This window comes from Phyllobates terribilis, unplaced genomic scaffold (assembly GCF_046119375.1).
Source record: "Phyllobates terribilis strain yellow unplaced genomic scaffold, ASM4611937v1 Scaffold_13__5_contigs__length_258822181, whole genome shotgun sequence".
Lineage (NCBI taxonomy): Eukaryota > Metazoa > Chordata > Amphibia > Anura > Dendrobatidae > Phyllobates > Phyllobates terribilis.
The window spans coordinates 226,536,183-226,553,982 of NW_027362773.1; the positions used below are offsets into that span (position 1 = coordinate 226,536,183).

At 42.4% G+C, this 17,800-nt stretch overlaps 1 protein-coding gene and 1 long non-coding RNA gene across 2 annotated transcripts in view; one reads left to right on the top strand and one right to left on the bottom strand.

Annotated features, from left to right (window-relative positions):
* Positions 1-113: 113 nt before the first annotated feature.
* On the bottom strand, positions 114-14,123 carry LOC141174672 (uncharacterized). The gene is made up of 3 exons (XR_012252940.1): positions 13,973-14,123; positions 2,926-2,965; positions 114-805 (listed from the first exon to the last, which is right to left on the bottom strand). It is a non-coding gene; the product is annotated as an uncharacterized lncRNA (long non-coding RNA).
* A 135-nt stretch (positions 14,124-14,258) lies between these two features.
* The window catches only part of HSD11B2 (hydroxysteroid 11-beta dehydrogenase 2), a 46,608-nt gene continuing 43,066 nt past the window's right edge, over positions 14,259-17,800 (top strand). Inside the window, exon 1 of the mRNA XM_073659325.1 lies at positions 14,259-14,648. Within this exon, the coding sequence (XP_073515426.1) occupies positions 14,372-14,648 (277 nt within the window). The 5' untranslated portion in view covers positions 14,259-14,371. The remainder of the gene's footprint in view (positions 14,649-17,800) is intronic.

The following is a 17,800-nucleotide window of genomic DNA, read 5'->3' on the forward strand; positions in this document are numbered from 1 at the left end:
GACACTATTGTGAGCGCTGTAGAAAACCAAGCCGATCCAATGCCAAAATGTTTCTTTATTGACGGTCCTGGAGGCAGCGGTAAAACATACCTATATGAAGTTTTAATGCATCACATTAGAGGGTTAGCAAAAGTCGTATTGCCATCGGCTACAACAAACCTTTTACGAGGAGGTCGCACTATGCATTCACTCTTTGGGATACCAGTTCCGGTCAATGAAATCTCCGTTTCCAGAATCAAACAAGACACATTTGCAGGAAAACAGTTGAACAGTGCAAATCTGTTGATACTTGATGAGTGCACCATGGCGCCCAAATATGCTTTGAGCTTAATTGACAGACTTCTGCGTGAAGTTATGACTACAAATATTGCTGAAAAAAATGAAATTCCTTTTGGAGGTAAAGTTTTTGTCCTTGGCGGAGATTTTAGGCAATGCCTTCCAGTTGTACCGAATGGAACAAGAACAAATATTATCGAGTCAACCTTAAAAATGTCAGACCTTTGGAAAGAGTTTAATAAACTACAACTAATTAACAACATGCGATCTTCTGACCCAGAGTACAGCAACTGGCTTCTTAAACTTGGTAATGGTGAACATAGCAATGAATATAACCTTGGAGAAGACATTATTGAAATACCAGAAGACATGGTGTGCACTGACTGCATCGTAAGTGATGTTTTTGGACAACGCGTTGAAATAGATGTAAACGACCAAAGCAGTGTTGAGAGGGCCTCTTCCTATGCAATTCTCTGTCCCAAGAACGATGACGTAGCTCTGCTAAATTCCCGTGTGATGGATAGAATGCCTGGAGAGTATAAATTATACAAAAGTGATGATTCGGTGGATGTCGACAATGAAGATGAACAAGAGCATTATTCAGTTGAATTTTTAAATAGTGTTACGCCATCAGGAATGCCATTCCACAGACTACAACTTAAAGTTGGAGCAATCGTAATGTTGCTTCGGAATCTAAATACAAGAAATGGTCTATGTAATGGAACTCGCCTTATTGTTACTGGACTCCATTCCCACATAATTCAAGCAACAGTGATCACTGGATCTGCAAAAGGAGAGGAAGTTCATTCCTCGCATTGATTTATGTCCTTCAGACACGGGTCTTCCATTTAGGCTTCGACGTCGACAGTTTCCAGTAAAACCAGCATTTGCCATGACAATAAACAAGTCACAAGGTCAAACTCTACAACGTGTTGGCATATATTTACCGGAGCCCGTTTTTGGACATGGACAACTCTATGTTGCATTTTCAAGAGTTAAAATGAGATCCAATGTCAAGGTGCAAGTTTTGGATACCCATTTACAAGGAAAGTTGCTTCCAGATAGTCCAAAAGTATTCACCAAAAATGTCGTGTACAAAAATATTTTAGGTTGATATTGTTAATAAATAAATTCTAGGGTCGTACTTCTTTTGTCCGATGATTTATTGTAAAATATTGTTACATATTCATGGAATGGTTTATATATTTTGATCATCTGTTTAATAATTTTGTTCCGTTGTATTAAGTTCTATAACCAATAATAGTTAATAAAGTATTATTCTGTGTATTCATTGTATTATTGTTAAATCTTCATAGCGGCATCTGCAGCATGTGCTACTAAAGTGAATGCAGATTTGTGCCTCTCCATGCACTTAGTCCCGGCGTGGAAAGCAGCGAATCTACAGACAGCAGCAAATCACAGCAGTATCTGAGAGCACGTGCTGTGCCTCACATCCTGCGAGGAGCTGCTGAAAACAGGACAGACAGCGCTGGAGCAGAGAAAAGGAAACCAGGTGAGTATTAGGGTTTAGTTTTTGAACTGTGCTGTAGAGATGGGGGAATGAGTAGGTCATACAAAACCAGGATAAGGGGGCCATACAAGCTAAGATGAGGAAGGCGTACAATCCAAAATAAGTCAGCCATACAAACCAGGATTAGAGGAATGAGGCATCCATACAAACCACATTGACAGACCGCGCTGTGGATGCTGGATGTGACACGATGACGGATAACCCCGGCCACAGCCCGTCATTCACTGTGGTGCAGCCGCAAATAGTTGTGATGTAAACTGAAGCAACATACGGCTGCAGGCGGGAGAATTACGTGCTGGCTGTGCGTCGTCAGCGATGTTGTCACAAGCAGGATTGACAACATGACGTAATGACAAAATTCATTAGGGGCACCGAGGGGATACATTGTGAAGTTAATTAAAAGTAGTGCACAACCCATTTAAACACTGCTTCGCTGCTTAGTGGCGCCCGGTCAGCCGCATGCATATTCTAGGTTACCCGATGCATTAGAATCGGGCCACCATCTAGTTTACTATAAATGATTAGAAACATTTCAGGTCTGAGCTGGAATGTCCAGAGACAGGGGATCCTAAGAAAAGTACTTCAATTATTGGATATATAAGGGCAAAAGCCACTTCAATTACCTGTCTTCAGGAAACACACTTGGAGAAAGACAGGATCGATACTATAGCTGACCCTGGAGTGGGAACTCAATTTACTTAGTTTAATTTAGCTTGTGGAGTGGTTATACTTGTACACAGATCTGCAATTTTTGAGATCAGTACCTGAGTGTCAGATCAAAATGGTAGATATATTTGCATCCACTGCAGGGTATATTTCCAAGAATATATTTTGATGCTGTATATAAAGGCATGGCCGAAAGTGTTGGGACCCTTGAAATTGTTCTAGAAAATTATGTATTTCTCCCAGAAAATTATTGCAATTACACGTTTTGATATACACATGTTTATTTAATTTGTGTGTATTGGAACAACACAAAAAAAACTGAAAAAAAGGCAAAATGGACATAATTTCACTTAAAACCCCAAAAATGGGCCAGACAAAAAATTGATTACACTTTTTCAAAAATCTAGGTAAACAACTTTGTTTCAAAGCATGTGATGCTCATTCAAACTTACCTGTGGCAAGTAACAAGTATGGACAGTATGAAAATCACACCTGAAAACAGATAAAAAGGGGAGAAGATGACTCAATCTTTGCATTAAGTGTCTGTGTGTGCCACACTAAGCATGGAGAACAGAAAGAGAAGAGAACTGTCTGTGGACTTAAGAACTAAAATTTATTGATATTTTTCAACAATCTCAAGGTTACAAGCCCATCGCCAGAGATCTTGATGTTCCTTTGTCCACAATGCGCACCATAAATCAAGAAGTTTACAACCCATGGCCCTGTAGCTAATCTCCCTGGACGTGGACTGCAGAGAAAAATTGATGAAAGGTTGCAACGAAGAATAGTTTGGGGCTGCTTATCCACCATCCAATCAAGTTACAAAGAAATTCAAGCTGCCCTGCAGGCTCAGGGTGCATCGGTGTCAGCGCAAACTATCCGTAGACATTTGAATGATAAACGCTATGGCAGGAGACCCAGGAGGACCCCACTGCTGACACAGACATAAAAAAGCTAGACTGCAGTTTGCCAAAATGTAGATGAATAAGCTAAATTCCTTCTGGGAATGCGTATTGTGAACAGATGAGACCAAGATAGAGCTTTTTGGTAAAGCACATCATTCTACTGTTTACCTAAAACTGAATGAGGCTAATAAAGAAAAGAACACAGTACCTACAGTCAAATATGGTGGAGATTCAAAGATGTTTTGGTGTTGTTTTGCTGACTCTAGCTGACTTGACTGTGTTCAAGGCATCATGAAATCTGAAGATTACCAAAGGATTTTGTGTCGCAATATAGTGCCCAGTGTCAAAAAGCTGAGTTTGCGTCATAGGATTTGGGTTCTTCCAACAGGACAATGATGCCAAACATACTTCAAGAAGCGCCCAGAAATGGATAGAAGCAAAGTGCTGGAGAGTTCAGAAGTGGTTAGCAACTAGTCTGGATTTAAATCCCAATGAACACCTGTGGAAAGATCTTAAACTGCTTTTGGGAGAAGGCACCCTTCAAATATGAGAGACCTGGAGCAGACTGCAAAAGAAGAGTCATCCAAAATTCCAGCTGAGAGTTGTAAGAAGCTTGTTGATGATTATAGGAAGCGATTGATTGTAGTTATTTATTCCAAAGGGTGTGCAATGAAAAATTAAATTTTAAGATTGCCAACAATTTTGTCCAGCTCATTTTGGGGGTTTGTGTTAAATTATGTCTAATTTGCTTTTTTTGTGCTGTACCAATATACACAAAAGGAAATAAAGATGTGTATAACAAAACATGTGTAATTGCAATCATTTTCTGGTATCCATATTTAATTTTCTGAAAAATGTCAAGGGTGTTAACACTTTTGGCCATGACTATATACATTATATAACTCACCCATACAAAAATACAGTTTTTGCATTCATTGCAAATAGAATGCCTGAGGTACCAATTATAATGGTAGGAGATTTCAGTAATATAATCTATCCATGTTGGGACAGTTGGAGAAATGAACAGGCAATAGTAGATAGGACTAGGACTAGCTCTAGATTTGGGTGAGCTCTGTGGATAATGAGACCCCCAAGACCTGGCAGTTTTCTTGTCATTCTCAATCTCAAGGCTGGGACAGGCATATCTAAAGTGTAGTCCCGGACATGACAGGGGTTTGAAATTAGTAGGCCAGGAAGAGGTTAACTGTTTATTCTGCACATCCACAAGAGAAACGGTTAAGGGAGGAAGGTAGAGGGATAGGTCATATGGGGTGGGTTTAGGTCAGGATTGAGCAATATGTTATAGAGAGGTGGGGTAGCTGAGGGTACCTTTTAAGAAGAAGAGTACCTGTGGACCAGCGGCTTCTATTCAAGATCCAGGACAAGTGAACATCAAGCCCAGTCATCAGTTCTTTAGGTTGGTGCAATGAACAATTTTCGGTGGAGGGTGTGGGATTTTTGTTTTATTCTATAATTATGTCATTGCAGCTGGAGGTGAGGAGGTCAGGAATGGCCTTGGTTAATGGGGTAGGAGTCACAACAGAGATATAGTGACCCTTCATAACTAAGTGTAGTTAGTTCCCTCTGTGATGGTTCCCGGGGAACGGGAAATTGTTGTATGGGCAGTAACATGGCAGTTTGTCAGCCACGAGTTGGAGCGGTGCAACTAAGGAGTGTTGTATTTGGTAATGTACAGTGTTGGTGGGCCATCCACGATCTCCTCCTTGAAGAAATGGTGTTTAGGTTTGTTTATATACACTACATGTTGTAATCAATAAAGGCTGCTGTGGCCATATACAGCCACGTCACTAGGCGCTATGTTTTTATTCATTAATGCCATAGACACTTTCAATACCCTAGTCATTAGAGATGAGCGAACCTGTCAATGTTCGGTTCGTTCCAGTTCGTCAAACTTCCCGATGTTCGCTGAATAATTCATCGAACATACCGAACCCCATTGGATTCAATGGGAGGCAAAACCAAACGCATACACAACACCTTCAAATGGGTCCAAAAGCTGTCAAAACAGATCAAATTAGGGGCAGACACAAGGAAAAGTTCCATCAATTGACCCACTGTACAAATTTTTATAATGGCGCACCAGCAGTCAGCCATGGGCCATGCATGAGGTATCAGGGTATGGGCCAGCATTTACAGCTTTGAATTGAACTTCAAATTAAGACGAGGTGGGTGAGGGATCGGTGTAGGCCTGCTGTGCTGGGAGCCCTGATACCACATGCAACAGCTCAACCTGCTTTTATGCTCAGCCACACTTAGATGGCAGAAAAATCAGTTTCATAGATTAGTATCGGTACAAAAATTTAAGGATAGTAACAAGGGTAGTTGACTGAAAGTAAATGGAGGCCTGCCGGTCTGGGAGCTCTACTGCTACAGGCAACACACACATGAAGGAGACCCAACTAGGAGTCTCCCCATTTCCAAAAATTAGGGGCTAACACCACCAAAGTGGCATCAATTTCACTAGAGTAGAACTAGTATAATGGGGACCAACACCTCTTCCACTACAGCCAATCCAGCAGATGGAGACCCAACCAGGAGTGTTCTCATTTCCAAAAATTAGTGTTAACATCTGCAGCAGCAACAGCAGGCACAGAAGCCATGCTAAAGATATAGCAGACGGCAATTAGGCAAGATCAATACAGCACACAAAAAACTACAACATCACCTAGTCTCTACAGTCTGCGATTGGGGTGCAAAAGTCCCTGGAGATCCATGACTTGTTCATCTTGATGAAAGTTAGGCGATCTACAATTTCAGGGGACAGCCGACTGCGCTTATCCGTCAGGACACCACCAGCAGCGCTGAAGACACGTTCAAAGAGAACGCTGGCTGCCGGGCATGATAAAACCTCCAAGACGTGACAGGCGATCTCAGGCCACTCATCCATTTTTGAAAACCAAAATGTAAAAGGGTCCAAACTGTCCCTGATGGTTTTGATATTGAGCTCTAGATACTCCTGCACCATCCTCTCCAGTCGTTCACCACGTCAGATTTGTACTCTGTTGTGCTGGTGCACGAGCTGGTGTAAAAAATGTGTGAAAGGACTCACAGAAATTGCTTCTGCCACTTACTCTGCTGCTAATGTTTTGGCATTGATGAATTGACGTTCTGGAGGTTAGAAGTCTAGAGCTGTGCAGAGGTCCTTAATCTGTTCCCATTCCGTAAACGTGATATGCCCCACATCCATACTGTGTTGGCCCAGGCTATATGACATGACATACTGTGTCAGGGCTCGTTGCTGCTGCAACAGTCGCTGCAACAAGTGCAGAGTGGAATTCCACCGTGTCAGCACATAGCATATCAACCTGTTAACTGGTATGGACAAAGACAACTGTATCGATGAAAGTTGATCACATGAGGGGTGAGAACGGCGGAAGTGAGCATACAGCTTCCGTGCTTTCTGAAGCAGCTCATCCAGGCAGGGATAGTGGAAATCGCTGTACTACCAGGATGAGGACGTGAGCCATGCAAGGCACGTGTGTGAGCTCGCCTCGGCGTAGGGCCATCACCAGGTTCGCACCGTTATTGCACACGGCCTTCCCTGGCTCCAGGTTCAGCGGAGACAGTCATTGCTCAAACTCAGCCTGGAGAGCTGTCCACAACTCTTCAGCTGTATGACTGCGATCTCCAAGGCATATTAATTTTGACACTACCCGATTGCGGTGAGCCCTGGCTGCGCAGAACGGAGGGTGGGGTGGATTCACTCTGCACTGTTGGAACGTGTGCCTCATTAAGGCAGAGGTTGAGTGCGCAGGTGGAGGCCCTAGAGGAAGTGGAGGAGGCAGAAGCAGTGGAGGAAGTGTGAAACACAGAAGTTTGTTCTGCAAGCCTTGGGGATTCCAAGACTTGTGGAGCAGCCCCTTCCCCGCTTGCACCCACAGCCACCATGGACTGTGAGTGAGGTGCAGGTGGAGATGTTATGGTGGATTGAAAAAGATGTGATGTGCTTGGTGAAACAAACACAGCAGGCATGTCTGCTTCCATTACAGCTGACAGGCTCTCACTCAGCTTGACTGGAGCGGGTAAAGAATCGGAGGCTCTGTGGTTGGAGACCTGCGTGACAATACTTGGCACAGTAACAGATGAGGAGGAAGAAGCAGCAGATGGGGCAGCTGATGGTTGTTGAGGTCCGCTGGTCTGCATTTTATCGCAGTGAGTTGCCAGAGTAATGCATGTTGTTTGCGCATGTGAAGGTTCATGCATGTAGTAGTCAAATTATTGCAATTTTTCCCTCTACTGAGTTTTTTCTTGCAAAGTTGGCAGATAACGTGAGTTGGCTCATCCTTTGCGGTGTCAAAAAAGGCCCAGGCTAGGCAACCCTTGCCGCCCCTGCGAGCTGCAGACCACAGCTGTGGCTAAGGAAGCTGTGCTCGTTGTGGTTGAATAACTCCGTGTCTGTGCCGTAAGGCACAACGTAACCTCCTCATCTTCCTCCTCCTCCACCTCCTTAGATGAACTACTCAGCTGGGTGACTCTTGGTTCACACCAAGTGGGATCTAGAACCTCATCATCATCCAATGTGTTATCCCATTCCCTGCCCTGAGAGCCACCCTCCTCCTCTTCTTGCCCTGACAGCACAGTACCCCCGGGGGCTAACGTCTGGTGACGAGGGTCAGGAAGCTGCTTGGACCCTGCTTCGCCCTGCCCCAAATCAAACCTAAAAAATTTTTGGGCATCGGTGCAGATGCTTTCCTCCTCTTGACTCTGTGAATATTTGGAGTACACTTCTGATGCTCATGGTATAGAATGTGTGAACAGTTCTGCAGACTCGCCCATCTGTGGTTCCCTACAGTCATTTGGGCAGTTGGACAGCTGTGAAACAGTGGGATAGAAATGGTAATTGGGATGCTACCTCTGAGGACTGTACTGTGTGTGATATTGAGGTGGAGGAAGAGGAGGAAAGGCCACTTGAAGCAGCGCTTGCCATCCACTGGAGTACATGCTGTTTCTGGTCCTTATCAACAAGGAGTACCGCTGTGCAGCTGCCACAGAAAGAGAGTGGAATAGCCCGCCCAGTAACAAAAGTTGTCAGTTGTCTTTGGATAGGATGAGTCGGTGTTTGTTCAGTAGAGCTTTCAGTAACATAACCACCTAACCCACAGACATCTTGAACATTAAGCCTATTCCCCCTTCCACCACGACACTTTTTCCCAGTCATGTTGGATTTAACCTTCCCCTCTTTTTAACCAGCTGTTTCACAACCCTAGGCCCAAACCTGTCAGTCACCTGTCACTAAACTAACAATCAGTATTTATTTGCTGAGATAGTGTGTCTGGACCACAGAATTAGCACAAAGGATTTAGATGCTGAAATGTGGACTGGTGTCTGGATCACAAAATTAGCACAAAGGATTTAGATGCTGAAATGTGGACTTGTGTCTGGGCCACACAATTAGTACAAAGGATTGATATGCTGGAAGGTTGATTTGACACAGGATTCTATCTGTGAACTAGCAGACAATAAACTGTCTAGCTAACTATCTGACTAATTGCAACAGCAGCAGCCTCACTACGCTGTTAAACTGACAAAATGGTGCCGAAGCCACATGTCCACTTTTTATATGGATAGGGACATGGGACTTCAACAAACAATGACACAAGTCATTGTGTCTGGATGATGTGGACGGTTTCTGCGCCCTGGTTGGCTTGCTGGAATCTCCACACATTAAGTTAAATAAAAAAAATAAAAAAATGAATAACAGTCCGCCGCTCCTCTGACCTCTCCCCACATTAAACATGCCCCCCTGCTCATCATACAGCACCACTATCCTAGCCAAAATCCTAACAAAAACATTAGTGAAAACGTGATCATTTACCGAACTTTGGCCAAATTTTGCCAATTTTGGGGAAAATGCTCGGGAATCTGAACACGAATCCGAATGTGTAATGTTCATGCCGACTTTGAGATTGGCGAACGTTTCCTGAACAAGTTCATTCATCTCTAATCCTTATCCACCACCGTCGCTACCCAGTCACTCCGGTGGCAGTGACAAGCCTTATCCAGGCCCTAACAGGATTCTATGCGAATACACCACTAATACACGTTCACACATTCTGTATTTGGTCAGTATTTTACATCAGTATTTATAAGCCAAAACCAGGAGTGTGTGAAAAATACAGAAGCGGTGACGTGTTTCTATTATACTTTTCCTCTGATTGTTCCTCTCCTAATTTTAGCTTACAAATACTGATGTAAAATACTGACTGTGTGAACGTGGTTTTAGGCCACAAGTCTCTTCTTGGTGGTTCGCATCTAGCTCACATTGCGCTGGCCGACTCCGTTCCCTGAAGCGCGACCCCGGTCACCTGTGTACCGTACTTCTGCCCTTCACATTGTGGATCTCACAAATGTCCCTCTAACATGATCTACTCCTTTAGCTCTTATCTCTCTCACTCAGTTTTTCGCCAATCACTTAGCTCTGTTTTCGGTCCTTTGCTCAGGTTTGGTCACTCATAATGACGGCTATAAGCCAACCTTGCTGCACCACACATCGTCCTGCTACAGGTTCACGCAGACTCCTCCTCTTCACTGCCTTCTTGGGCCTTTTATAATTACTAACTGGGGACACAGCTATCACCTGACCTGGTGTCTCCTCTAATCTCTTCCCCGAGGGAACAAACACTCCACCCTTCAGTTCCTGCTAATGCAATTCTCTCTGCTTCCCTTTTCCTCTCATCTTTGAGCAGAAGATGGCGGGATTCGCTTGCAGACACTCTGCTAGGCATTAACTGTGTGAGTCTTATCACTTGTCTATCTCCTTACAGGTGTGTCATGTTTTAAATAAAGCTCCATTGTTTTTGATACTTCCTGGTAGTTGGCTTTGTCAGAGCTTTATTGATGTACTTAGGTGTAGATTGCATGCATTTTTGATATGTTTCCCGCAGCGGAAACACTCCAAAAATGTATGCGTGCTTTTTACTTGGGGATTTTCTGCATCTAATGCAAGTCTATGGGGAAAATCTGCACTGAAAACAGTGAGGAAAAAGATGGTGAAACCATCGCCACCTACAAGAAGTCTTGCTTCCAAAATCTCAGCATACAAGCCAAAAAAGTTATTGAAGAAGAAATTAACATGTTGCAGATTTGAAACAAGCACCGCAGGTCAGTTTAGGCTGAGTAAAAAAGAAGTACAGTGGGCAGGAGATTTCTATAAATACCATCCACTTTGCTGGAATAGTAAGACACTGTGGCGAGGCACTCACAGAGCTGTATGCCATTTGTCAGATGCTCCTCATTCATGAAGGGACATGCGACTTCATGAATCAGGGGCATCTGACTTCAATATATCTCTTCATCAAGATGTTGTCCATGCTGGTCTTGATTAATCAGGCCCAAGTTTTTTAAGGAGTTATTGAAGTAGAAACTCTCCAAGATTATGCTGACATGGAGATTTTCTAAAAGTATTAGAGGCAGAAACAGAGTGGAAACTCTGAAAATAATCCTCAAAATCTCCAAAAACACTTAAAAAAACTTGGAGTTTCCACTCAGTTTCTGCTTGAAAAACTCAAAAAGACCCCACGGCTATGTTCCCACAATGAGAATTTGGTGAGTTTTTGATGTAGCAGATTTTCCGAAGCATTTCTGCACCTATTAGGTAACTTAAGTTAGATTATGTTTTTTGAGTGCATTTTTTTACATATGTTTTTATTGCATTTTTGATGCTGCAGTTTTTGCCTCTTTTTGGTATGTCAGAGTTTTAAATAAAGGTGTCTTGTTTTTTTATATTTCCTGCTATTTGGCTTTGAAAAAACTTTGATACAGTTATGTGCAGATTACATGCAGTTTTAGTGCTTTTCCAAAGCGGGAACGCACTAAAAATGCATATTTGTTTTTTACTTCTAGATTTGTCATATGTATTGCAATTCTATTGGGAAATCTGCATATAAAACTCAGCGTCCTGGCAAGAGAAATTGACACGTTGCAGATTTCAAACACATACCACAGATCAGTTTTTGCTGCATAAGAAAACAAATCACAGTAGAGGCTCAAGCACACGGCCAATTTTATGATCCTAGTGCTAGCCGTGGTTTTCCGAGAGTCAGATCAAAATCGGCAATGCCAGTTTATAGTTCTCTGTTACTTCTGTTACCTGCTTCACAGTTTCCGAAACCTGAAAGGACTGAAAGAAGTAACAAAAGAGTGAACATGTGCACCGTAATGTCATTTTTACATTTTAGGCGGTATGTATACCGCAGAATATTTTTCAGGAGTTTTTCTGGAGCAGATCATTCCAAAATTGTCCTCAAAAACTCTTCAGATTCATTTGCATTAGAAATATACTTCCCTGTTTCTATGAGGTTTTTTAAGCTTTTTTCCTGAAAGACCATGTTCATTCCTAATACGTTATTCTGCCACAATTTTCAGAAAAAAAATAATAACATTGCCACGTATTCTGAAATTGCAGATGCACTGTATGAACACAGCCAAGAAGCTATGAAAAACGCCTGCGAAAAAGAAAGTGCATCTAATTTATTTAAAGTAGATCCTAAAGGAAATTTCTCCAAACTAAGCATTGTCCAATCAAAAAAAAAAAATTCAGAAAAAAAACCTCTTCCAAATCCTGTTCAAAACAACTTCAGGAAACTCTTTAGGAAAAACTCCTTCACAAAAGGAAAGTTTCCTAAAGTAGTTTCTGTTGAAAAACTCAAAGGTTTTTAAAGCCTCAAAAATATCTACGTGCACATAGCCTAAGGCTATGTTCACACACGTTGTGTTTTTTTCTGCTTCTAACTTTTCTCTGGTAGGAAAACAGCTGCGTTAAAAATGCAGGTTTTGTTGCGTTTTTTGCTGCGTTTTTTTGACCACAGCAAAACACAACGTGTGTGATCATAGCCTAAGGGTATGCACACCCAGTCTTTTTGATGAGTTTTTGGAGCAGAAGCTACAATTTTTTTTAGGGGATGTGCACACAATGTATTTTTTAGGCAGACTCAACCAGTAATCCACCTGAAAAAGAGGGCCTTAAAAAATATGAAGTTAGCGCAGAGCAATGTAATACCATTTTCCTGGATCTGTTCAGTCTTTTGCTACTTCTTTTAATGGCTTTCAAAGAAGTAACACATTCATTCTGTGGGCAGCTTCCACTAGGGAGCTGTTCGCTAGGAAGCGTTGCTTTTTACTGAAGCGGTTTCACCGGTTTCTTTTTTCTATGATTTTTTTTTTTTTTAGATTCGCTTTGTGGCTTCTGAACCAGTTAAAAAGAAGTAAGAAAAGACTGACCATGTGCACAGCAATGTCGTTATACATTGCTGTGCATTATGTTCATTTTTGTGGAACTTTTTCTGGCAGGATTCAGGCAAAGTTGCTTCAAGAAAACGGCATGCTGCCTCGCTAGGAACACTCAATAGCTGCATCGGCATCTAAAAGTAACTGTGTGAACATAACCTTTGGGAGTTTTTGGAGGAGTTTTTTTGTTTCCTGAAGAGTCCTTTGATTGAGCACTGCCTAGTTTGGAGCAGGAGTCGCTTCAAAGAATCAAAATATATGTTTTTCTTTTCTTCCAGGCAGTTATGAAAACCTGAAAGCCAGGAAAAAACCTTAAAAAGACTGAACTTATAAACAGCAAAGTGGTTTTACAATAGAGTTGAATAGGAGGTGACTTTCAAGCTTCTTCGTTTAGCAATTTTCAGGCTGTTACTTGGGGAGGCGAGAAAGAATATGCATCTATCTACAAAACTGTAGTTCCACAATTTAACAGGTGGTTGAATAGTAAGAGTTGAAAAGTTAAATATGTCTTCAATTCTCGTTTAAATTATCTTTGAGACAGCAGCCAAAAAAGTCGTTTCAGCCTACACCCGGCGGTATAATTAGTGTATGGAATTAGAACATTTTGCTATCTCAACCCACCTGCTTTCCAACCATTAACCCCATAGTTGTAGAAAGAGAACGGACACGCACATACTGTAAATGGCATGCAACAATACAGAAACATTGTTTAAAGGTAACATAATATAAAACAGTAAGGGCCATGCAGACGTCAGATTTTTGCGTACGAGTGCTAGCCACTATTTCCATGGGTAGCACTCATACCTGTGATAGTCTATGGTGTCATTCACATGTCCGTGGAAAATCGTGTAGACATGTCAGATATTGAACTGAGGGTCGGATCAATATCGGCAAGTAAGTTTATGGGGCCGTGAAAAAATAACATCTGAGTGCGGTCCAATTTTCACAGACTTTCAGAATGGAGAATTTATTTTTTAATGACACTCACAGAATAATCGGTCCACTTTTCTCGTATGTGGAAAAATCAGACGTCTGAATGAGCCCGTCAGACAAAGAAAAGTTCATCGCCCCGGTCGCTGCCCGGCTTTCTACGCTCGGCATTTCCAATCTCTTCTTAGAAAGCAGCAGCTGTCCAAACTGGAATTACAGATTCATACTGGCTCCAGCTCTGGGAAAGCTCCGGCTGAAGTCAGGCAGGAAAAAGCAGCAGCGTTCCCCCATCACCTGCACAAAGCAAACGTAGCCGCACCATGTGTGCCAGCCGAGTTCACGTAGTGCGAGATATTGGCTGCACCAGGAGGCTTCTCCGTGAACTCCTCGTGCCGGATGATCTCCGAATTGTACTCACCTAAGTGCAAAGACACAAGAAACTCATCAGATCCGCACAAGGAGAACACTTCATTATCGCATTAAGCAGATTGTGCAAGAACACAAATGCAGTTATCTGACTTGGATATTAAGAGTGTGTGGAGACCAAGACGGCCAAATACGACCCCCCCAAAAAAAAAATACACTATGAGAAGTTTGTATCTGCAAGTGAAGGGCGAAAGCCCAGTGAATTCCTGCTGCCATGAAATCATTGGAGTAGAGATTAGAGACAGCCACTCCCTCCCTCCTGTTCTGGCTGCTCCTGTATAAATAGACTGCTCGTGGTATAAGTGTACATGACTTCTCAGTCCACCGTGGACTTGGTGCAGAAGTGCTGGCCCTCAAGTCAACCCTTGCTAGGTCCCTGTTCTCTGCTCCTATGGATCTGTCCACGTCCCCCACCTTGTGGGCCTATGGCTCTGTCTGGCTGTTCTTCTCCCTTTTATTGTTTTTTAAGTTCTCCCATTCTGACATGGTCCTCACCCCTGCACTGTTGGTTTATTTCTTCTTATTGGTGATCTTTGAGTGGTTCTGCCACCTGTATCTCCCAATCCTTCTAGGAATGGTACTTCTCAGTTCTGCATGTTGGTATGTCCTGACTATTGCTGCCCCGAGAAGAAGGTTACCAGTAGCCGGCAAGGCTGTGTTCATTACAGGTAAGTGACCCGTGCACAGGTGCCTGACTCCTAGAAAGTCTATGGGGCAGATATACTGACCGTACAACATGTGGGCACAGAGGAGGCAGTCCCAAATCTGCACCCCTCCTGGTGGCACTATTCACTCCAGTATTGTGCACCTAGACCATGTAGACTGCCAGGAATAAATCTGGAGCATTGTGCAAATTGACAAAACCATGCCCCTTCTCCAAGACCCTTCAAGTGTTTAGTATGCAGCAAAACCTATTTTTGGGATGTTTCAGTGCTAAAATAACTTGCACCAGAGTTATGATGCCCAAATTCTTAAACAACTAGGGGTGGCTCAACTTTTGGATGTTTATTTTTCTAAAAAATATTTTTTGCAATTGGTTTTTGTTAAAACTTTTGCACAATTTGACTTGCAGGCTTGTTATCTCCTTGCACATTCCCACTATGATGTGGTTCTAATTCAGCTGAGAGGAGCTCCAAAAAAGAATGATAAAAAAAAAAAAAAAAAAAAAAAAAGTTACAAACTCTCCATCAGAAATCATAGTGGACTGACTGATTCTCAGTTAACTCCTTCGGCAGCCAGCAATAGTATAACAGAGGCTATAGAAGGCAAATGGTGCAACATTTTTAAAGAAACAGTTTGCCTTCAATAGTCTGTGTTGCACTGTCTATTGCTGGCTGCAGAATGAGTTAACTGAGAATCAGTCAGTCCACTATGAGTTTGTAACTTTCTCTTTCTGAGCTTCTCTCAGCTAATTTATGACCACATCAAAGAAGGAATGTGCAGGCAAATAGCCTGAGTGTCAAACTGTGCAAAAGTTTTAATAAAAGCAAATTGCAAAAATTAATTTTAGCCCCAAATGCATGCATTTACATCATCTAACAGAACATTAGTGTCTTGGGGAACTTTGACAGTGTGAATGGATCCCTGCCGCCTGCTCTGCACATGGCTTTGTATATACCGATCAGCCAATTAGACTTCCTCAGTAGTGGGTGACGTATGGGTTCACAAACACTCGCTTTGTTTCCGTTCTCGCCCTGTTACTGGATGGGTCAGACGGGTCTCTATTCAGGGAGACTTTCTATTAAATGGTTACAGATGTAGCTCTATTTATAAGTGTCACTGACTAATCTCACAATATGTGATTGCTATCTTTATACTTTTCTGCAAACATGGACTTTGATATGAATTTATATGTATCCATGGACAAGAGCTGTGGCAGGACGGTGCACGATCACGTGAAAGTTGCACATTGTGCATAATTTTATTAAAAAGAGTCTTAATCTTTATACCTACTATCCTTTCACAGTAAACATTTATAATGTCACCGGATTTTGATTTCACAAAAAAAAACTAGATCCTAGACTGGGTGAGGCTGGTGTACTTGCTATGAAAATCCATTTCTGTTCTGCTTAACTTGCCATCAGTAATAATGATGCTTTGTATATTCTTGCTTAGACCGGTTGCCAGTTTTGGACCCAAAGGAGTGAGGCGCATGCCTCTTATTAAATTTGGCACAAATTTTTGGGCTGTCCGTATGCAACAGCATATAAACTTGGCATGTGGTGGTAGACCACTCGTCTTTTGTGAAGCCCCACACAGTTTTTATATATCTGTGCCAAGGCTGGCACAAATTGGGGAGGAGGTTTTTGCACAAATACTTCTTGCAACCAGAAAATTTGCATTGCAGGAACAATAAATTCCCCCAATAAAAGTCAAATATGTCAGAATAAGATGTGCCCAAACTATCGTAACCCCTAATGCAAATATGGCAAATATTTGGCTGCCTGTGTCAGAAATTAACAGCTACACCTGAGATCAGCAGACGTAGATCTATAAAAAACATACATGCATACATACATACTATGTACCAAGCTCCCTCTAGTGGCTGCTGATTGCTACTAACATGTTGCCTGTGTCTAGTCAGGAGGTTGGGGCTCTATTTTAGAGTTGGGTGGAAGCTTTAAACAATGTGACTATTTAGTAGAGAACTTTGAACCTAGTTAGAGTAAAGTGTTTAAAGGGAAACATTTCACCAAAAATTACACTGACTTCCCAATCTTGAACTACGAACCTATCCCAGGATTTCTAAGCAATGCTAGGCATGCTGTGTCATAACCATGAGTCGACAAGTCATCTTATACCATCCCCCTCCTACAAGTGCATCATGCGAGGAGTTAAACGTAAGGCTATGTGCCCACGTTGCATAAATGAAGCAGAAAATTTCTGCTTCATTTCTGCAAGTCCTCTCCCGGAAAAACGCATGCGGAATTCCGCACGCGTTTATCGCGCATTTTTCGCGCGTTTATCACGCGTTTTCCACATGCGGAATTGCCTTGCGTTTTTTATGCATTGGACAAAGGCAATTCTGCTTGCGGAAACGCAAAATTAAATGACATGCTGCGGATTTTTGAACGCAGCATAAACGCTGCGGAAAAATCCGCAGCATGTGCATAGAACTTGCGGAATCCCATTGGGGACCATGGGGTGCGGGTTACCAAGCGTTTTACAAGCGTTTCCGCTGCGGAAATTCCGCATCAAAAACGCTTGAAAAACGCTACGTGGGCACACAGCCTAACCGTTTCATTCGCTGATGTCTTGAGACGAACTAATTAAATTTTAAGAGGTTCCAAAATCTGTCTTGAATCACTAAATCCATAGTTATAGGGATATCAAGTGTTTAGGTCTGAGCCAAACTCTTTCCATAACTCTCATAGAAGTGTCTGGGAGTTAAGGAAAGGGCGTAGCACAGTGAGCTATGATGCTTCAGAAACTCAGGAGTAACCAAAATGGTGTCACTTGCTCTGCGACATTTCTGTAAGGTCCGTTTTAGACTAAACAACCAGCGGCACTGAACAAGGCCATTGTAAACCGGACTCGTGCTGCCAAGAACATAGGACAATACTCTGCCTGCTCAAAAATCATTTTACTAATTTATTGGATGATCAGCAGTCTAATTACACTGAAAGATAACTGTAAAATGGGCATTCTTGAAGGGAATGTGTCAGCAGGCTTGTATGTAATCTGTGAGCAGCATGAGTCCTTTATTTCAGCAATGTCACTTTTGGGTCTACTTGCTGTCATTTTGCTACAATCCGTCTTTTTTTTTTTTTTTTTTTTTTCCTGTGTAGATCTATGTAGATCGGTGCTCTGAATGCTGAGT